This window comes from Cynocephalus volans, chromosome 1 (genome assembly GCF_027409185.1).
Source record: "Cynocephalus volans isolate mCynVol1 chromosome 1, mCynVol1.pri, whole genome shotgun sequence".
Taxonomy (NCBI): Eukaryota; Metazoa; Chordata; class Mammalia; order Dermoptera; family Cynocephalidae; genus Cynocephalus; species Cynocephalus volans.
Genome location: NC_084460.1, coordinates 120,471,606 through 120,495,090, shown reverse-complemented (window position 1 = coordinate 120,495,090; position 23,485 = coordinate 120,471,606). Strand labels below are relative to the sequence as shown.

Genomic DNA, 23,485 nt, shown 5'->3' with positions numbered 1-23,485 from the left:
TTCTCTACAATCTCTTCAGAAGACAGAAACAGAAGGAATACTTCCTTATTAATTCATTCTGAGGCCAGCATCAATACCAAAACCAAAGACATCACAAGAAAATTACAAACCAATATCTCTCATGAGCACAGATGTAAATATCCTCAAAATATTACCAACAATGTATAAAAAGAACTGTACACCATGCAAGATTTATTCCAGGTATGCAAGACTGGTTCAACATCCAAAAATCATTTAATGTAATCCATCACCTCAACAGGCTACAGAAGAAAAGGCTATTGCAGTGGGCGAGGTAAAAGTGAGCACATGTTTACAACACAACCATTAGTTATTCATTCATTCACACCATGTGCCAACACCTGAGGTATAGTGGTAAATAAGACAAGACTCCTGCCATTGTAGTCTACAATCCACCAGGGAGACAGATAGTGCACAAATAATCACAAGTCCCTATTGCAGGGACTCAACCTAGAGTTGACATGAGTGTCAGACTGCTGCTGATGAAGGACTATCCAGATTTTAAAAAGAGACAGAGTATGGCTGAGGGAGTATTACAAGCAGGATATACAAAGTTCCTAAAGTAAAAGAAAAAATACAGCATATTAGATGAAGTGAAAGAAACCCAGGTTTAAAAACACAAAGAAGAGACAAGAATTACATTACGGTTGTAGTTTTACTACAGGTAAAAATAAAGGTAGAAGACGACAAGAAAGATATGAGTGCCTACAAAAGAATATCTTAGGTGATGAACCATAATGTCTATGACAGATAGGGAAAAGGGCGGACATAAGAGATCAAACAAGTGGAGAATACAAAGACAAGGAATAGGTGTGTATTAGGAAAAAAATAAAGGCAGCAGGAATTGCCAGGAGTTACAGAACTTTAAGAAAAAACTTTTGAGTGTGTGATCATTTTCTAGTTATGTTTAAGATTCAAACTTTCTGCTCCTTTAAGGAGAAACCCAGAAGTTAAACAATGCATTTTAAAAATCAAGCACTTGGCTTGCTCTCTCTGCTTCCACCATCTTGCAATGTGAGACCCCTGGGTCACCACCAGATAGACTTTGGACTTCCCAGCCTCAGAAACAGCTATGTCTCCAGCTCCAGTCACTTCACAGAAGTCATGAATACTACAAGCAACTTGCTTAAGAAATACTGAACAACTGGACAAAATCCATGAGAACGCATGACCTATCATTTCATCTTTCAATACACAGCAAAGCAGATTGTATTACTACCAACTTCCTCCAAATAACATTGCTTGTTTTATTACCAACTTCCTCCAAATAACCCTGCTCAAAAGGTGTCAAAAATAATTCACGTGTAGACATGGCATTCTGGATGTGAAATGTCCCTTCATCAAGGATTGAAGATGATTCTATATGATTTAATTTCTAAGAAGGATATTTTTTATTCAGTCTGATTTCTCTAGTGCACATAAATTGAGTATATATACAGAAGAGTATAAAATTATGGAAATAAAATTATTTGACTAATTCTTTCTAGTACTAAACCCATTTCTCAACCTAATTAGTATACTAGCCACAAAAGTCAAGAACATTAAAAACACACCATATCTATACATTTACTGTTTCCAAATGAAGTTCTAAATAAATATATTATCAGAATCTGAAATTCTTCTGAGAATAATTTGCTAAAGGGATCCTCATCACTCGTTTCACTTAAACAAACACTGTACTAAATATTCTCAAGATTCTATTTAGACAACTACCTTGGGAGGTATATAACTACCCTGTGAGGTAGATACTATTACCACTGTTTTATAGGTAAGGAAACTGTATTTTAGAGTTTCAGTGATGTGTCCAGGTTCATACAGCTTGGAGGTGATAAAGTTAAAATTTGAACACAGGACTTTCTGGCTCGAAAGCCCCTGCTCTTTTACATCACCTGTTTCTCTACTTACCAGAAAAATGACAGTGATATCTCGGCAAAATATAAGATAATTATGTGACTTGTGATTAAAACTATGTGATTTTTGAAATTTTAGAATATTCAAATACAAACCAGAGCAGCCAATATTATTAAACATTGCAAGCAAATCTAGCATTTGTAGTGAAGTTATAATGAATGTGTTTCCCAGAAAGGAATCTCATTTTTGGGGGGTGTTACCGACAGATAATTCCTTAAGAGTTCCAAAATGAAAAGTATTACAGTGTGAGAATTATCAGGTTATAAATTTGATCTGTTGATGATTCTTCCATCTTCTGAATGGGTTAATATGGCTTAGAAGTCCTCTGTGATTCTAGTTCAGTCAAGCCAGTCTAACATCATTAAACAGAGTAGCTAAAGCTTCAAAACTAGCCCAGAGCATCATGGATCCAACCAGTATCCATATCAGCAATCTTGATATTACCAAATATTTCACAAACTATCAATTTTCCTTCTATGTTTTCTATAGGCATAGTGAATCAGTGAGGTTCTCAAAGTATAACCCATTGTGAATCCAGATGTAACATGCATAATATTACAAGGGTAATATTTAATTCAAATCGAGTCAAATCTGTCAAAAATTATTTAATAATTATCTTTTTTCAATACAATCTTCTAAGTCACTGTTTTTTCCAAACTGTAAGGCCACTAATTTCGGTTTTTTGACCAACATTAAAAAGAAAAAGTAATACGGGATACATTGTATTGTAAGTGTATGTATCTTTCCAGAACCTTGCTTGGAAAAAAAAAAAAATGTATGTACACGTATATATTTATTCATGTACAATTATTCATGTGTATAAGTATACATATATGTGTAACTATTTATGTATATATAAAAAATTATATGTATACATGTAAAAAAAAAATAAAATAAAAAAAATAAATAAAAATCAAGCACTTAAGGGGCTGGCCCGTGGCTCACTTGGGAGAGTGTGGTGCTGACACCACCAAGTCAAGGGTTAAGATCCCATTACCGGTCATCTTAAAAAAAAAAAATCAAGCACTTAAAATTTAACACACTAGTAATCCTGATAGAGAAATAAATGTTATCCTAGAAAAGTTATAAAATAATGTAATAGAAAAACTTAATTTTGAGCTGCCGCTGCCCCCATCACTTCAATGCCCCACCAGGATCCTAAGGCATGGAGCCTGGAGAAGCCAAACCCAGCAGCAAGTAGGTAACCTACCACCACTGCCTCAGGGCCCCACCAGGGTCCTGAGGCATGGGGCCAGGGGAAGCCAAACCCAGCTGAGACTAGGCAAGCTGCTGCCACTGCCCTAGGGCCCTGCCAGAGGCCTGAGGCATGGAGCAGGGGGAAGCCAAACCCAGCTGCAACCAGGTGAACAGCACACCAAAAACACCATTTCCACATGCGTAGCCCACCATGGCCACCACAACTAACATGGCTGCCACAAATGCGGCTAGTATAGCAGCCATCACAGCCACCGTGCAGATGCACGACAGACTCTCAACTGCATTGACATAAGAAGAGGCAACAGTGGAGACCAAAAATAAATAAATCAATAAGAGGTCCTCTCTCTCCACAAAGCCATTCCAGAGTAATAGAAGCACAATTTATCATAATAAGGAAGGACATGATCACACTGTCTCAGTACTGGACAGATCATCCAGGCAACAAACCAACAGAGGAACAGTTAATTTATCAGATGGAGAGAACAAATCTATGGTTATCAGAAGGGGGGGCAAGGGGGGAGGGCGAGGGAGAGAGAGATTGTATAAGGGGCACAAATAATAAGTATGATTTGTAACAATGAATATGCTAGTAGTTAATTTTAAAAAAAGAAAGAAAGAAAAAGAAAATGATCATGGAGAATGACTGCGCAGTATGTGACAAAGGCCCAGCAAACTGCTGTATCATCCAAGACTACTATATTGTTTAGTATAAGTCTGTTTATCATGTCCCATAGAGAACTATGAAAATCTTTATTTTAATCATAACATGAAAAGAATAAAATACAGTATAAGTGAAATATTTTTAAAAAAACACAATTTTCCCTTTCAAATATGATTTCTGCCAATCTGTTAGTATATCTATTCAAGAATACTTTTTAGCCTTTAAACACTTTCTAAAATTTCTTTGATGACTTGTAATATTACCTAAACACAAAATTAATTACATTTCTAACTATAATTTTAATATCTTATAAAGGAATTACTTACAGGGACATTAAGTGCATACTGTAGTCCTTGAGGAAGTCTTTCATGTGTTTCCATCTGCTCTTCATCATTTTTCACTGTCTCCTCATGGACCATGAGTTCATCGTGTGATATCATATCCTGTTGTCTCATTTCACTTTCTTGTAACACTTCATCTGTAGCAAGGATCTCTTGGTGAGGCATACTTCGATCTTGAAGTACTGACTCCTGCAGTTCTCCAGACACGGCAGACTGGCCAGACACTCCACCCATTACAACCATTGCCCTGGAAGACTGCATTTCGTCTATGCCGCCACATTTAAGAAACAATCCTTCCAGTTTGTCGTCAATGTTCATGCTTAAGTATAACTGCCTAGAAAGACCAAGTTTGGCAACAAAGCATAATAAATTAGTTTTATATATCTAACTTCATATTTTTAAAATTTCAAATTATGAAAGGCACACATTCGAATAGAAAAATTTTATTCATGTAATTCAGAATTGCTTCCAATCTTAAAATTACCAAATAGGTTTCCAAAGACTGATAGAGTAAAACACAAATTTTCTAAGCTTTCTAAGAAACTAAGCTTTATAGATTTATAAATTGAAATAGAGTAAATAAGTTTTGAGTCAGGGCTTTTAATAAGGAATTAAAAACACGTGGGCTTTTAATACAAGCATTTTCAACAATTATTTCCAAAACACGGGGGACTGTTTGGGCTTGTTTTCAGAAGACAAAGTTAGCAGAAGCATAACATATGGACAAGTTGGGCATTAATACTCATTTTAAATCAACTATACAAGGCACTTAAAATGCTTACTGAATTTTTTTGTGGGTGTTTTATGCAATTAATGAGGAAAATATCTTTCCAAATTTATTAATAGGTTTGTATCTGTATTATAAAATTCAGAGATTATGATACCCTGGAGAGGAAAGACGACTAAGGTGTGTTGAGGATTTACTAGATGTTAAAAGACACTGTGCTGGGAGGACTTCTGGTCAAGATGGTGGAATAGACAGTCCCCAGCGTCATTCTCTCCCACAAATCAATGAATTTACAACTATAAAAATGTAACATCAGCCAAGCTGGGGCCGTTGGAGCTCAGGTGAAGAGGAGAGACCTATGGAGTTCACAAAGGCAGGAGAAACCATGAAGAGAAGAGAGAAAGAAAAAACTGCTCAGCATTTTGGGCTGCAGCCACTTTACTGCTGGAGTACATGCAGCAGGAGCCGACAGAAGCCGCAGCTGTGCCCTTTAGATGGAATTACTTGGAGGCGGAAGGGGAGAAGAGGACTGTGGTGGCCCCCAGGACAGCAAGACCACTAACAGGGTTCCCGTGGACCCACGCAGGAGTGAGGAGCCAGAACAGCTGAAAAAGGGGAGCCACTCAGAGGCCGGTGAGTCATCACAAGGGACCAGCGCATGGCCCATCCCATGGGACATGTTTGGAGCACAGGCCGTGGGGAGACAGGCCCACCGGGAGAACACTGGGACACAGCAAGGACAGCCAATCCACCCCCCAATCAGCGCAGGACCACTCGGAGGAGACTGGTCAGGAATGAAGAATTGCATGGGGTGCAGTTTGATGAAAAAAAACTCAGGCCCTACTCAGAGTTTCTACACAACCCAGGTACACTGAGTATCTGGAGAGCCGGGAGTACCTATAAGGTTAAACCCTGAGCTGCACAAAAAGTCTTCCCTAGGAAATCAGCAGCAAAGCAGCAATTTACCTCAACCACACAGCTCAAGTACTGGTTCCCACAGGAAGTTCCCCCGGGTTAGAAGCAAGCAAAAGACAAAAACTTAGTTCCAGCCTAGGCACACCTTGAATGCCTTGAAGTCCACCAGGGGACATGAGACATGGAGCCAGGGGCAGGACCCCCGCCCACAACCACACACACTGCCAGCACCTTGGGGCCCCCACCCAGAAACCTGAGGATTGGAGCCAAGGACCAGACCCCACTCCCACATACAGGCATACCACCAATGCCTAGGGGCCTGCCCGGGGACCCAGAGCTAGCAGCCAGGGACCAGACCCCCTTCCCACAACCAGGCATGCCATGACAGTGCCTCAGGGACTGCCTGGTGACCCAATGCATGGAGAATGGGACCGGACACCCCTCCCACAACCAGGCACACTGGGCCAGCACCTTGGGGCCCACACTGGGACCTGGGGCATGAAGGGGACCAAACCCACCTCCCACAACCAGGCACACTGTGCCAGCACCTCAGGGCCCACTTGGGGACCTGGGGTATGGAGAAGGGGACCGGATCCCCCTCCTACCACCAGGCACACCACACCAGTGCCTTGGGGCCTGCTGTGGACCCAAGGCATGGAGAAGAGGACTGAAACCCCCTCCCACAACCAGGCACACTGTGCCAGCCCCTCAGGACCCACTCGGGGACTTGGAGCACAGAACTGGGGATCAGACACTCTCCACAACCAGGCACACTGCCAGCACCACGGAGCAGGCCAAAAACATCTCCTCTGTGTGGGTGGCCCACCACAGCCACCACAATAACCATGGCCGCCATTAAGGCAGCTAGATGCCACAACCACCACACAGATGGTCCACCAGCCATTGGAGTGAGATGACACAAGGAGAGTCACCAGCAGAGATAAAGAAAGGAGGAGGATGTCTGTCTCCACAGAGCCCTTTTCATGGTGACACAAGAGACATCTGCTCTATGATAATATTGGGGGACCTGATCACGCCTCTCAGCATTGGACAAATCATTTGGGCAGCAAATCAACAAAGTAACCATTATTCTTTCAGAAGGAGAGAAGAAATCTAGGGTGATTGGAGGCGGGGGGAGAGAAAGGGGGATGGGGAGAGATTGGACAAGGGACATAAAGAATAATTATAATTTGTAACACTATATATGCTAGTAATATTGATTTGATCAACATACCTCAATGTTGAACCCCTAAAATATGTATAATCAATTCTGATTCAATAAAAATTAAAAATTAAAAATTAAAAAAAAGATACTGTGCTGGGCACCTTTATATATGTTATCTTACTTAATATTTACCGTAACTCTCAAGACAGTAACAGTATATTCCCATTTAACAAACAAACTGGGGCTTACCCAAAGTCACATAGCTAGGAAGTAAACTGCGATTTCAAACCATGCTTACCTGGCTCAATGCAGTTTTTACCATATCATACTACTTACCAACTTGCGAAGACCCTGGACAGGTTAAGAAGTCATTAAACTCATTTTCTTCTCACCACCTACTCTGAGGCCACTCTATCACCACCATTGCTTGGCTTGGTAAAGCAATAAAACTCTCCCTAGCTGACTATTCCATCTCATGGCTATCATGGGAGAGCTTTCTGACACAGAACCCTTTTTCTCCTTTGGGAGGTCTGGTCACTTTGTACATTTTCTATTTTCCAACTTCCATCTGTTATTCATACCTCACTGAATTTCTCCTCAGCCATTCTTTTTTTTTTTTTTTTTTTTTTATATGAGTTTACATATACCCTCTTAAACTACCTTCCTTCCTCCATTCTTTCTTCAAACCCTTATCAGGAAAATCTCTCTCTCCTTTCCCATTTCCAGTTGGAAATGTAAAAGCAGTGCTAAATATACACCTTTATTGAAGAAAAGGGGGCCAGACGTTTTAAGGTGAAACAGATCTGAAGACCTGTGCTGTAATTCTCTAAATTTTTGTAAGCACATAGTTCCCCTTTAGAATGTACATGAACAGCCATTGACACTTATCATCTTTAATCAATCTGCATTCAAGCATAAAAGAAATAAATATTTCTCATTTAAAGAATCCTGCTTTTCTGTTTTATTTATTGAGTTTGGCAGTAATATTATTTTCCATCAACTTTTATGGAACATGTGGAACTTCAACATATTATGAGTCAAAACAGATTATAGTGGGCAAGCTTAGGAAGCTAAACATCATTGTCTTTTCTATGAAAAGAATAATTTCCACCTTAAAATACTCTCCCAAATTCAACAATACCCCTACCCCTTGGACCAGAACCCATTCAAACTAAAAAGAAACTTCACTTGTAAGCAAAAGAGAAGCACAAAAAGGAACTTGTTCTGAAAACAGGTAAAAGGAAAAAGCAAGACTTCACAAATTACTTCTGATCCAAAGCAATTTCAGCAAACTGTTGTATGGAGGATGCCAGTTACATTATTTGGATGATAACATTTCTAACCTATGTATGAGTCAGTGAGAAATCACACTTTAAAAATATCAACATTAGAAATACAAATATCAACCAGCCTCAGGATCATTTGGTGAAATGAAGAAACCAATAATCAATATCAAACCCTTTAACAAATTTGACATTTGTCATTCCTGAGAATAGTTTTCTTTCGTCTCTCATCCTTCAAACATATAGTCTTGATCTAAGCAAAAACTGCTTCATCTCTCATTTAAAAACAAAACTTATTTCTTGTCTAGGCACATTCTATACTCAGAGACCTCTTCAGATATACCTTTGTATAACTACCACTTTGCATCTATAAACGGTATCTTTTAAACTGTGTTGATTTTTAAAGTGCTACTATTTCAAAACATTCTAATAGAGTATCATTTATAATAATAGCAACTGGACAAAATGGTCTTTCTGATCAGTGCTAGTAACAATAAAAGACACTTAAGTAATAATCAACTACCTAATTTCAATAGCTGCTAACAAAACTATTAATCAGAGAATTTACAAGCTAAGATTATTTTACACAATATGACAACTAAAAGACATTTCTACATAACATTAAAGGACCCCTCAAATAAAGCAGAATCTAAGCATATTCTGCATTCCAATTACTTGTCACCAAAATCTTCTAAAACAATATAACAACAAGAAAATAGTGGTATTTAGAAATATTAAAACACCAAATTTACAGCAACTCAAACTCTTTATTAAGAAACAGCTATAATGTATCTTCAGGAGAAGGGGAGGGAAAAGGTAAAAAGAGGCCCAAGAAAAACAGAATCCTACATTCTGTTGGATCTAGTTATTCCATCCATTACATTTATGCCAATATCAACAATTCAAACATTAATATTCAAAATATTAATTCTATTAGGAAACTGAAATTTCTATAGTCTTATATAATAAAAAGAATATAAAAAATATTTCTTAAAACAAACTTCCTATACACTACGAACAAATGCTGAACACCTAACAGTTATTTCTAACATTTACTACATAGTAACCAAGACTCATTCTATAACAGAACAAGTGTTAACTATTTATATCAATAACACTTTATTTCTTTAAATGCAAAGTAGGGCCGGCCCATGGCTCACTTGGGAGGTGTGGTGCTGATAATACCAAGGCCACGAGTTCGGATCCCTATATAGGGATGGCCAGTTGGCTCACTTGGGAGAGCATGGTGCTGACAACACCAAGTCAAGGGTCATGATCCCCTTACTGGTTATCTTTTTTAAAACAAACAAACAAACAAACAAACAAACAAACAAACAAATAAATAAATGCAATGTAAACCTGACACAAACCTAATGTGAGAGACAGCTGGCTGTCCCCCCAGAATCTGATCTCTCCTTCTTACTCAATAATAAAAATTTCATAAGACACATGGTTGACTAGGTATGGCTCATTTCCCAGCCTCCCTTGTAGCTGATTATGGCCATGTGACAAAGTTACAGCCAATAGGATATGAGTAAAAATGATATACACAACTCCTCTTAGAGAAGAATGCTCCTCTCTTTTTCTTCTTCCTATTGGCAAAGATGATGGTAACCATCCTAGACCACAAGACAGAAGCCAAATATTAATAGCAGAGCAAGACAAAGGAGCCCCGGGTCATAATGATTCTGGAGCTTCCATACAATCTTGGGAGAGTTTACATGGGCTTTTTAAGTAAATATAAATATATTTCTACTTTTATAAGCCTTATCACAGTAGACAAGTGTATGCACTAACTAATACATCAAACACAAATGATTACTGAATTATCTACAAGACTGCTTACTCATTAATGTAAGCAAACATAAAATACGTAAAAATGTACAGTAACTGGTCTGTTTTTTCACATTTCAAAAATTGTATGGAACACACCATTAAATTAATGGTCTAATTTTCCCATTTATGAAAATAGAGTTTCCTTGGAAATTTTGGAAAATTCTGTTGTATATGCATATGCGTTGAGGATAGGGGCATGAAAAATATGATATCCTGTTGAGGAAAAGGGTTAAACAGGAAAATAACTTCTTAACTTAAATTTTACTTAAGATGACATGATAAGCTACACGTATTTTTCTGTGTTAAACTAAACTTAAAACCTAAAACGATATCATGATTCATCAATTTTCTCTTAAAACTGTTTTATCAGGAAAAAAATTAAATCACACTCAAAAACTAAAGGTTATTCCAGATATAAATACCAAAACATTAAGTATTATATAAATTCAACATGAAATTATGCCAACCAAAAAAAGTTTTATACTTGAAAAAATTTACTTATTCAAGATTATGAAAAACAAGTATTAAAATTACCTGAGGCTAAGGTAAAAATGAAGACTTCAAGGAAGAGAACGCTGTAGAGTTGAAAAAGAAATCATGGTTGAGTTTCTACCTTTCAAAGGCTTCAGAAACCCTCAATATCACATTAATCACTTATGCCATTCAATTCCTACAATAAAACACACACACACAACACAAACAAAACATATTACTTATACAGAGAAAAAATACTATGCAAACACAATATGTGCAAACTGGTATGAATATTGAAGTGTTCCCTCTTTGTAAATACAAGGATAGTTCAAAAAGTTTACAGAAAAATAGAATTAAAAGATAATAATTTTTTTTTTTTTTTTTTTTTTTTTTAGTTTAAAGGTCTCAATTGGCTTTATTGCAATTCTAGAATTGGGCAACACATTATACCGTAAAATAGTATAAGTGTTCTTGAAAGATGATACAAATCTTGGGCCGACCCCGTGGCGCACTCGGGAGAGTGCGGCGCTGGGAGTGCGGCAGTGCTCCCAACGCGGGTTCGGATCCTATATAAGGATGGCTGGTGCGCTCACTGGCTGAGCACGGTGCGGCCGGTCACAAAAATACAAAAAAAAAAAAAAAGATGATACAAATCTTTCCACGAACTTTTTGAAGTACCTTGTACAGTAATCTATGCCTGAATGACCAATGCACTGACTTGTTTTTAAGTCTGAAACTGGGAAAATATAATAGTGGTAGGTAATAACTAATAACCATAGTCTTATTAAGAATAATTTGCCTAGATCTGGAGTCTACAACTTCAGAGATATGGGATATCAAAGGAAATTCAGAGGATTACAGACCTAAAAGGTTAGAAAAGAGAAAATAAAGATTAAGGAACCACTTTAAAAACACTATTTATATCTGCTTTGTAACATCTATGAAGTTAAAAGAGAAGCAAACACAATGGCAGGACTTATAAATAAGAAACAGAACTGGTGGCATTCAGAATACATAGGTATTCATAATAGGAAGGATTACAGTTGTAAAATCATCTATATTAAATACCTAGATACAGAAAGTTAATCAGCAAGGTCAAGTTTGACAGGAATACACCGTTGACACTGTTGACAAAAATAATCATATGGAAAATAGGCAGCACATCCCAAAACAATAAAAACAAAAAGCATAGGCTGTAAAGAAGAAGAAACTTCCCGACAGTAAGCATTTCTGAGCATAGTAACAGACTAAAGATTTTATGGAATTTCCTACAGTGGAGGTCCTTAAAAATATTAGATTACTATCTATCGAGAGTAGTTTATATACATTCCAGCACAGGAAGCTTGGAGACAAGATGAAACACGAAAGATCCTATGATTTTATATCAGTTTACAATGGTGTAAAGGCAAGAATAGGTCTTTCCCACCTAGAGCAAACTAGTAATAATTTCATCTTTGAACTTCAGAAAGTATATTAATTCATTTAAAAAAACATTTCAACATTGTTTCCATATTTTTAAAAGTTCAATTTCTGATAGAGCTATTCACTTTTCAGTACCTTTCCATTTCAGAATTTTCCTGGATATTCACACATGTCTATTTTTCCAGATAAACTTTTGTCCAAAATAAAATTTGTTACTCTTTTTTAATAGAGTTGTGTATCATATATAAACCACAGTGAAATGACAACAGTAATAATGTGGGGAGAGGTAATCACAATCTGAAGTTGCTATGATATATTACATAAAACATTCAGTTTTCAACAATAACTAACATTATTGAAAGGAAAAATAGAGAATTTAACAATTATAGTTGGAAATTTCAATACCCTACTGTAAAAAATTTGTAATATAATTAGACAGAAAATTAGCAAAGATCTAGAAGACATGAACCACATTATCAACCAACTAGACCTAACTGCCATATACAGAAAACTCCCAAACAACTTCCAGTAGAATACATATTGTTTTCAAACATACATGGAACATTCTCTAGGACAGACTACATGTTAGACCATAAAACAAGTCTCAATAAATTTAAAAGAATTAAAGTGATACAAAGAATGTTCTGCAATCATAACCAAACAAAATTAGATATCAATTAAATTAAAACATGGAAATCCACAAATTTTGGAAATTAAACTTCAAACTTCCAAATAACATATGAGTCAAAGAAAAAATGAAAAGGGAAATTAGGAAAAATATTAACTGAATAAAAAAACAAACATCAAAATACACAGGATACAGCTAAAGCAGTACTTAGAAAAAATTTATAGCTTTACATATATATTTGAAGAAACTTAATATATAAATCTTTCTAGGGCCAGCCCGTGGCTCACTTGGGAGAGTGTGGTGCTGACAACACCAAGTCAAGAATTAAGATCCCCTTACCGGTCATCTTAAAAAAAATAATGAATAAATAAATAAATAAAATACACCTATATATAAATCTTTCTATCAAAATGTGAATTGATTCAAATGTTATCTTTTTAGGTTATCATGACTGTATACCTTTTCTCCCATCATTAGTCCCAACACTGATTATTTATATAAAAAAGGATAATTATTTATGTATATTCATTTTCTAAGCAGTTCCTTTACTGGATTCTCTTAATACTATTGGCACAATAGGCAGGCAAACAAAACACACAAAGACGACTACAGAAACAGGCCCCCCAATACATACAAATTTAGTAAAAGAAAAATGTGCAATTTCAAATATGTAGAAAAGAAATTAATCATTCAGTAACTGGAGTGAGGACAACTGGATAGCCATCTGGAAAAAAGTAAAGCTGGATCTCTATACTTACCGCTTATACCAAAAATATTCAATGTAATTTGAGATTTTAAACAATTCAAACCATAAGAAGTAATGGAAAGCTTTTATAACTTTTTTTCAAGTACCGCAGTTCACTAAGTTGGAAACTACCAATATTAAGATGCACAACTATTTTATATTTCACTAAGAAAGAAAAAGACGTGTTAAACTGTAAGAAGTCAGGGATTCATGTCATTCAGAGATGTTATAATGTGGAGGGAAAAGTGAGTCCTACAATCAATAATGAAGACCTTTTAAACCTTACACAAAACTGCCTCCCCCCTCCCACTCCACCCCAGCCATAAAGGATAAGATCACTGTATTCAACCATAAAAAAATCAAAACTTCTGTAAGGCAAAAACAAAATCAAAATCAAAAGATCAGCAAAAACTGAGCAAAAATAATTTGCCTAACAAATGACAAGAGGCAAACAAAAAATGATAAATATTTGAGGTGATGGATATGATAATTAGCCTGATTTGATCATCCCACAGTATATACATCTATTGAAACATCACTTTGTACCCCATAAATATATACAATTATTATTTGTCAATTAAAAATAAAAACAAGGGGCTCCTTTCCTTAATATACAAATATACAAACAGACCCATAAAAGGGCAAAGCACATGACCAAATAGATCACTGAAAATACATATAGCCAACAATAATAGAAAAAATGCTCAAACTCACACATAATAAAAGATAAGGAAAGCTAATCAACAAAAAACTGACAAATATTAAAACGTCTGACACTCAGCCCATGGCTCACTCAGGAGAGTGTGGTGCTGATAAAAAGTCTGACACTAACCAGTGTTGTCAGAGACTACTGGTATTGGGCATTCTTTTCTGAGTAAGGCAGGCAATTCATTCATTAAACTATTAAATGTACACACTCTTTGACCCAACAATTTTTCCCTTAAGAATTTATACTGCAGATATATTTAGAAATATGTGCAAAGTTGTATCCAAGAATATTCACTACATTACCATTCATAACAGCAAAAAAACTAAAACCTTAAATATTCATAAATAGGTGACTAATTAAAATAATTATGGTACATCCAAATACTGGTTGACCACACAGAATGAAATGAAAAGGAATGATACGGAAAGATATGAAAGTTAAAAAAAAAAAAAAAAAAAGAAGGTTGCTGAATAATATATATGGTGTGATCTCACTTGTGTAAAGAATAATTAACTATAAGTACCCATATAAATGCTTATATATGTATAGAAAATGTTTTGAAGGATAAACAATATTAACAGTGAATGAGAAAGGGTAAAAACCTTTTTCTGACTTTATAACATTTTCTCCTGCTTAAGTGTGTACTCCTCTTATAATAAACCTAAGTAAAGAAGTGAAAAATATTGAACATGACAATTATCAGAATATAGGGAAAAAGAAAAATATCCTAAAACATGGCCACTAAAACTGCTAATATTTTCAATCCTCAAGTTTTAAAAGACTTCTCAAAATAAATTTAAAAATTCACAGAGAAACTTTAGAATTTTTACGATCCTTAATAATTGACATGAGAATGTGTCACTGACAGATATGTAAATACCTTGAGAACTGTTAAATATTTAATTTTCTTTCACATTGCTTAAAAGATAAAAGCACATTTATGACATATGCACCAACATAGGCCAATAAGAAAGAAAAGGATCATGTGTTTTCCCAACATAAGGTAACTGAGGCCTAAAAGAGATATCTAAGTAATCTAGTTAAGTGAGAGAAGATTATGAATTTCATCCTACAAAACTAACAATCTTAATTCTTTTCAATGTACACATCTGTCCACATCTACATATAGTGATATCAAGTTATTTATATATAATATGCATTCTATACCTAAGTGGGTATAAAGGAAAAGGGATTGTCCGGTAAATGCAGAGTACTACCCAACAGCTGTGAGTACATATGCTCATGTGCAAGCACATGGACATCTATCACAGGTAAAAAATAAAAGATTGAGTAAAACAATGTTGAATTACCTCTATGAAATATGTCAGGCAAATGCCCATCCTGTCAGATCACTTGGCTGAATTTCCAAGCTGCTGATTCCTCCCTCTATCCTACATAAGTACAAAAATACAGGTTATCCCCCAAAAGAATCAGGATTAGACACATTCTTAAAGTCAGGTCAAATAGTTTAATCTAAATGTGCTAAATCTAACAAAATTCTTTCCATGGTTGACACTGTTGAATTAAATAAAATTAGTAGCAACTACCAGTCCAACTGTAATGACCCATCAGTGCTAAATGATATCTCAAAGATAAAAAAAATGACTTAGACATGAATTGGACTTTTTCATACTTAACTTCTACTTAAGGATTAAGGTTTCTTTAAAGTCAGGACAATAACCTTGAATCATCTTAAATATCTTAAAACTGGAAGGAAAGCACAAATGAGTTTCATTAAAATCATATGATGATACTCTCCATTACTCAAACTGTACTATTTCTTGCTAAAATCCCACAGTAATATTTCCTCTGCTCAAGTCTAAATATATTAAGAATGTAGTATTTTAATATACAAAAATAATATTTAAAAATTTCAAGGCAAAAGGTATTTAATAATGCTAAAATGGTCCACCAATGTTTTTTAAATGTTATGCTGTAATCAAACTTTTAGGGGAGACTAAAACAGAAAATTAATACTCTGTGTTGGTACTGATCGATCCTGGACACAGATCATTTCTTCATGTAACCAGGAGGTAGGAACGGGTTTGGGGAGTGACAGGTTGGGTAAAGGGCATAAAGAAAAATCACGATTTGTAATAATGAATATGCTAATAATAAATAATGAAAAATTTTTTAAAGTTCATGTAAAAAACAGAATTAAAAGATAATATGAATCTTTCCATGATTTTTTGAAGAACCCGCTCATATGCTTGCTCCCTTGTATTCCTAGAACTTAGCAGGTATTAAATCACTCAATCCAAACAACAAACCTATCAGACCTGTAATGTTATTAACATTTTAAAGAAGAGAAAACTAAAGTGTTCCATAATTTACCAAAGGATACACACTAGTAAGTGGCAGAACCTAAGTCCTTATAATGGTCTACAAGGAGCTATAGGCAGTATTGTGCTATATTCCCACCCCACCCCACCCCACCCCCACCAAACTCTCATTTTTCCAACTTCATCTTCTGTACTCTCCCCCTTGTTCAATCCACTCCAGCTACACTGACCCGACCTCTTTATCTTCCTAGAATCTCCAGCATGTTCCAGTAAGCCTTAGGGCCTACTGCCCTGGCTGTTCCTCTGTCTGGAACACTCTTCCCCCAAAGATCCTCATAACTAAATCTCTTACCTACTTCAAGTCTTTGCTCAATTATCATCTTGTTAATGAGGTCTCTTCCCACCACATCATTTAAAATTGCAAACTACCCCCACGTGCACTCACCCAATCCCCCACTTATCTTGTTTTGCATAGTATTTACCACCTTTTAACATATTACACAACCTACTTATGTACCATGTTGTTTTTCTGTCCCAACTATAATGTAACCTCCACAAGGGCAGGAATTTTTGTCTGTTTTGTTCACTGACATATTATTCCAAGGCCTAAAACAGTGTCTTGCATATAGCACACACTTAGTATTTTTTAAATGATTAAATAAAGCTGGAATTTCAACCCAGGAAATCAGGTTGCAGAAGCTTGGCCACCACACAACACTATCTCTCAATTATGGAAGCATAGATAATGAAACTAAGGCCTGTAGGAGAGTCACCCAAGGCACTTCAACCTAATGAGAGGACAGTACCTGGTCTCAAAACCAGGCTAGTAGGGTTCTCGCAACGTTATGTTACCCTTGGAAATTTCCCTAAAAAAGATTTGAAAGTCTTAACAATAAAGAGATCCAAACTACTGATGAGTCTGCCACAAATTTTAGTAAACACTATATCAGATGTACCATGAAAATTCTTAGCAATGTAAAGAATAGTTTACTCCTATCAAATTTAATTTCTAGTCTTGGTTTTAAAAGAATGCTAATAACTAATTTCAGAAGTACTCTTTCAGAAAAGCTACAAAAACTGCATGTACTTTGAGAGATAGGAAGAACTTCTTTAGCTTTTTTCAAATATTTCACATACTTCATGTGTGGTTCTAGGAACATACACAATGTCTACTGATAAAGAATTTTCAAAATATATCTATTTCATTTGCAGGGTGTACTTTAAGTCTACCAAATTATGTTTTAACTGTGATCTTTGCCTAGAAAAGTAAGACTGTAAAAGATGAGGTTTTATGAATTAATGAAGCAAGATTCAGATAAAAGATGGGTTAGTAGAAGAAAAACCCATGAAAATTCTGTCAAGAATATAAATTTCTAAGGCAATAAATAAAAATTCAATATAAAGAATCTAATCAAAACCTGTTTTGTAATTAGTTCATTATACCATATACCTTAATATTAGTCCCCAAAATGACCATTCTACAAAGGTTATTCATTGACAAAGAACATAGTTCTTGCTTAATTAAGGGTATCTTTTTGAAAGCCTTATTATTTTTTAAGTTTCATTGAAACGTGTAATGCTATGAGTTTTTAACTATTTATGCTCCCATGAGAAATGCTAAAAAGGCAACCTATTCCCTTTCAATGAACTCAGAAGTCCAAAGCAATAAAAGGATAAATTATAGCACACATGGTATAAGAATTGAAGCTAAAAATGCTTAAAGTACTTTAGCATCTTTTAACTGGATCACGTCTTACACAGACATTAATCAAGTTGTAGTTCTTACTTTTATAATTTAATGATGGTTTCTGAATGTTTTAAAAGGGGGAAAGAAAACTTGTTCCAGGCAAGAGAGTTCTATGAATATGGTTAGAATTTCTATACATTGATAAAACAAAGAATAGACATGTATGTTCTTTTAATTTACACTAACTGCTCTCAAAATTAATGTTGTTAAGACTTCCTCTAAGGGGCCGATCCCGTGGCGCACTCGGGAGAGTGCAGCGCTGGGAGTGCAGCAGCGCTCCCGCCGCAGGTTCAGATCCTATAAAGGGATGGCCAGTGTGCTCACTGGCTGAGCGCGGTGCGGCTGGTCACAAAAAAGACAAAAAAAAAAAAAAAAAAAAAAAAAGACTTCCTCTAAGGAGGTATATTTATATACTTTGAACTAAAATGATATCTTAACAATAGTCTAATGGTATACTTTTCATGACCAAATCTATTCCAAAGAGGAATGACAGCTCAATAAATTCAAACCAGCTACCCCAGAAATTACCCTACCCACATCTTTCTTAAACCATTTTCCATTTTTACTCTTAAAATCAAGCAAAAATCTTAAAAACTTTGCAATTAATACAGTTACTGCAGGGCCAGCCCGTGGCTCACTCAGGAGAGTGTGGTGCTGATACAGTTACTGCATTTTGTTGAGACAGAAAATTCTACAAAGGGGGTTATCAGATACTTAAAAGACAGTTGACCAAAGTGAGTAAAATAAAGCCACCAACTGAAAATTTTCACCTGTACTTGGCCTTTTCAATTCAACTAACCAGTAAACATTTGTCAACCAAGAAACCAATGGTCCACTCACATTAGAAAACACAACAGTAAGCATTTTCATAAACTCCTTAGACTAGAAACCACTAAAGAAACAGAACCTTTAAATCTAAATCATCTGTTACTGGGAGAAACATTCCCCAAAACTAACACTACCACACTGCAGACCCTATACACTATCAAGCAGCTATGTAAACCTTCCCCAAATGTACTGATAGAAATGAGTCTTTAAGATTAGTAAGCCACCAAACTCAAGGAAAAGCTATTTTATTTTTACATGAACTTTTACTGAATAAACATTAATTTTGTAAATAATCCTGAAAGATTTTGTACTATCAAGATCAAGATCACCCAGGCAAATATTCAAACAATCTCCTCAAAGATGATACAAGCATATTCTGATAAAGTACTTCAGAGTTTACAAAGTGCTTTCACATGGTACATTTCATTTCACATGGAACACCCATACAATTACCGGGCAGGTATTATTATTTGTCTCAGTTCTATAGATGATGAAACTAGGTTCAAGAAGTTTAGTGCCCAAGATTACACAGTATCTGAGTGAAAAGCTAGACTTCAACCAGATTCTCTAACTCCTAATAAATGTCTAATATCACAGCACAGGAAAGGTCATTCCCAAGTTAAAATACATTTAATGTTACTCTCAGCAAAGTTGTGGGAGTCAGAAAAAAATAACATGTTCAAAGTAAGTATAATACTTACTTACATAAAATTTGAAATGAAAGAGCTATCTACAATGATAGTTACATAAATAAAAAATTCATCTGATGTTTATAATACAAAAAAATTTGTAATATAATAATGTAATAAAGAAACCCTAGTTACAAGATTGTAGAAATTATCATCCTAGTTATAGGATTATAGGAATAACCATTTAAAAATTAATGTTTAACATTTTATTTAAATTTGATTTTTAAAGTATCATTCTTTGTGATCAAAAACACAATGTTAAAATACTATTAAAAGTCAGGGCTACTTTGAGAGAATTATATTAAGTGAAACAAGTCAGGCACAGAAAGAGAAATACCACATGTTCTCACTTATTGGTGGGAGCTAAAAAATAAATAAATAAATTCGCACACACACACACACACAAAAACCGGAGGGGAAGAAGACATAACAACTACAATTCCTTGAAGTTTATACGACAAGCAAAGAGAAAGGACATTGTTGGGGGGGGGGGGGGGCGGAGAGGAAGGAGAGAGGGAGGTTTCGGTAATGGGCCACAATAATCAACTACATTGCATATCGACAAAATAAAATTGGGGGGAAAAAAAAAAAGTCAGGGCTGGCTAGTGGCTCACTTGGGAGTGTGTTGTGCTGATAACACCAGGGCCACGGGTTCGGATCCCTGTATAGGAATAGCTGGTTAGCTCACTTGGGAGAACGTGGTGCTGACAATACCAAGTCAAGGGTTAAGAAAGATCCCCTTAGCAGTCATCTTTTAAAAAAAAAAAAAAAAAAAAAAAAACTATTAAAAGTCAAAAATAACAGGAGGAAATTATTATTTTAAATGAAAACTTATAAATGGGCCACAAAAAGCCATACTCTATTTCATCTTTTGACAATTTTCACCTTAATGCCAAAGTCAATCATTCTTATCTATACTCTGTCTAAAATATATGCCAAGAATTACACTAGGCACTGGACCCAGTGTAGAGGTGTGCCTACACACAGAAGAAATGGTACAGTCCCTGACCCAAAGGAATAGTTTTTAATCTGATTAGGAAATTGAGCTGTGCCATAAGAGTAAATAATAGAATACTTTGGAAGTAGCTACAAAGAAGCCAAATGATTTCTCCATAACTCCAGTAACTGTATTGTCTGAACAATTCATGAAACATGTTTGCTGGTGAGACTTTTTTTAAATGGTGGAAGTCAATTTATCAAGTCAGCTCATCATTTAGAAACACTAGCTTGTACTAATACAGAATAAACATTTTCTTATTTGAAGACAATTTATCCTCAATTAGAAAACTGGGGACTGTAAAAGCAAGACATTTTATCTTTCTTTTTTGATCTATGAATTAGAAACAGATTAGACTGGTTGCAAAATAAAAGATTTTCAGTCTTGTTTTGAAAAAAATGTTTGCTAGAATTAAAATACTGGAATAGTTATTATGTATTTCTGAAATAGTTAAACATCTTAAATAAAAATAACCTATTAAACAAACACACCTTTTAAGAAAATACCCAAAATTCATAAATTCATTTTAATTAACTAAATAACAAAATTATTTTTATGTGATAGACATATAGTAAAATAGTATGCCTTTATTCCCTAGCACTCTCTTGAACTGAATATGACTTATCTTGCAAAAACTTCCAGGGTGTCAGATATTGTGGCTTATAATTGAAACATAAACTTATATAATTCTTAAAAGTTCACAAAGCACATATCCATATACCATTATCTTCAATGCTGAAATAACCCATTGGATGGAGATGTTGCAGGTTCACAAAAATTAAGGAATTTGAACTTCAGATAAAATGACCTAAATCTGTTTTCTTTGCCTCTCCCCACTAAGCACAACTATAAACCATAGGAATAACAAGCAACAACCAAAGGAAAATTCTGAAAGGTGGCAAGAAGGCAGCAAACTGATCCGGGACCCCAGGACTGTAGAAACAAAAAAGCAGCAGGGTATTTTAATGTCCCCACACCCAACAGAAGAAGATAAACCACACTTGGCACTTCCTGACCACCAATGTAGCAAGAGAAGGCAGACCAAATAGTAACACTCCTCCCCCAAATCAAATGGGAGTCCCTCTGGCAACATCAGGCAAGGGAGATAACTCAAAGCCCAGCCAACAACATAGGCCACAGAGAGCATCTCCTTCCATACCTGGTCTATAACTCCTCCCCTAGTTGGCCTGAGACTCCAGTATTCTACCTAGAGATACAGAGGCAAGTGGGCAAAAATAGCCACAGCAAGACTCTCCACTTTTACCCAAAGACACCAGGGCAGAGGCCACCATAACCCTCCTCCCTCTAAAGATAACCAGCAACCCAACATGAGGAAACCCCTCTGCTACCTCAAGCAAAGCAGCAGGGACTAGTGGAAGTCTCAGCAGGATCAGATAAATCAAGTAGATTGCAAAGGCTCTGAAAATTAGACTGCCCACAACACAGCCCACAAATTTTTTTATTTTAGTAGGCAGTCACCCTGTTTAGGTTTAGCACACAAGTCTTGGTCCAGAGCCTCCTAATATAATAGATAAGACATCCATGATACAATAGAAAATCACCCAAGAAAATCAAGCATAAGTGAAAAGACAATCAACTAAAGCCAACACAGAGATGAATCAGATGTTGGAATTATTTGACAAGAATTTTAAATTAGCCATCATAAAAATGTTTCAGCAATCAATTAAGAATTCTCCTGAAACAAGTGAAAAAATGGAAAACCTCAGCAAAGAAACAGAAGTTGTTTTTTAAAAAAGCAAAAGGAAATCACAGAACTAAAAAATATGATAATAAATTTACAAAACTTTCTGGATGGGCTCAATACAGAGATGACAGGGAAGACAATTACTGAACTTGAGGACAGAAAGGAAGAATTCACGCAATCTGAACAGAGAGAAAATAAAGTGGAAAAAAAAATTAACAGTCTTGAGGAACTTGGGGCAATAACAAAAGACCCAACACTCACATCATTGAAGTTCCATAAAGAAAAAAGAAAGTGGAGGGCCGAGCCCGTGGCACACTTGGTAGAGTGCTGCGCTAGGAGCGCGGCAACGCTCCCGCCGCGGGTTCGGATCCTATATAGGACTGACCAGTGCACTCACTGGCTGAGTGCCGGTCACGAAAAAACGACAAAAAAAAAAAAAAAAAAAAAAAAGAAAGAAGAAAGTGGAGCTGAAATAGTATTTGAAGAAATGATAACTGAAAACTTCTCAAATTTGGTGAATACTAACCTGCAGAGCGAAAAAGATGAACAAACCCCAAATAGCATAAACTTTAAAAAATCTACACTAGCACATCATAATTAAATGTTTGAAAGCTAAAGACAAAGAAAAAACCTTGAAAGCAGCCAGACAGAAACAACACATTATCCATAATGAAACACCAATTCAAATGACACCAGATTTCTCATCTAAAACCACAGAGACCAAAAATAAAAATGACATAGTAATTTTCAAATATTGAAAAAAAATGAACTGCCAACCAAGAATTCTATACTCAGTGAAACTACCTTTCAGGAATAATGGGTAAAGAAATAAAAAACATAGCCAAAAACAAGAAAATGTAAAAGAATGTGCTGCTAGCAGACCTATCCATAAAGATTGGCTGAAGAAAATTTTCCAAACAGAAAGGAAGTGATCTAACAAAAAAAAAGAACATTGGAGTATAAAGAAGGAAGAAGAAAAAACTGAAAAAGTAGAAATACAGGTATATACGAGGCTCTTTTTCTTCCTAAGTCTTATCAATCCTATTTGATGATTGACACAAAAATTATAACACCATCTGATACTCAGGGCAATTATATTTAAAACTGGAGAAAGTAAAAGGTAAAACAGAAGTGAGGTTTCTGTGCTTCAGTTGAAGTGGTAAAATTGAAACCAGTAGATTTTG

At 35.6% G+C, this 23,485-nt stretch overlaps 1 protein-coding gene across 2 annotated transcripts in view; it reads right to left on the bottom strand.

Moving 5' to 3' along the window:
- The window catches only part of ZNF148 (zinc finger protein 148), a 104,577-nt gene that overhangs the window by 56,136 nt on the left and 24,956 nt on the right, over window positions 1–23,485 (bottom strand). The window contains exons 2-4 of one of the 2 annotated variants that reach the window (XM_063100920.1): window positions 15,364–15,444; window positions 10,610–10,745; window positions 4,135–4,483 (exon numbers count right to left, since the gene is read on the bottom strand). In XM_063100920.1, coding sequence (XP_062956990.1) covers window positions 4,135–4,467 — 333 coding nt within the window. In that variant the 5' untranslated portion in view covers window positions 4,468–4,483; window positions 10,610–10,745; window positions 15,364–15,444. The remainder of the gene's footprint in view (window positions 1–4,134; window positions 4,484–10,609; window positions 10,746–15,363; window positions 15,445–23,485) is intronic. The other variant, XM_063100929.1, reaches the window with a different exon arrangement.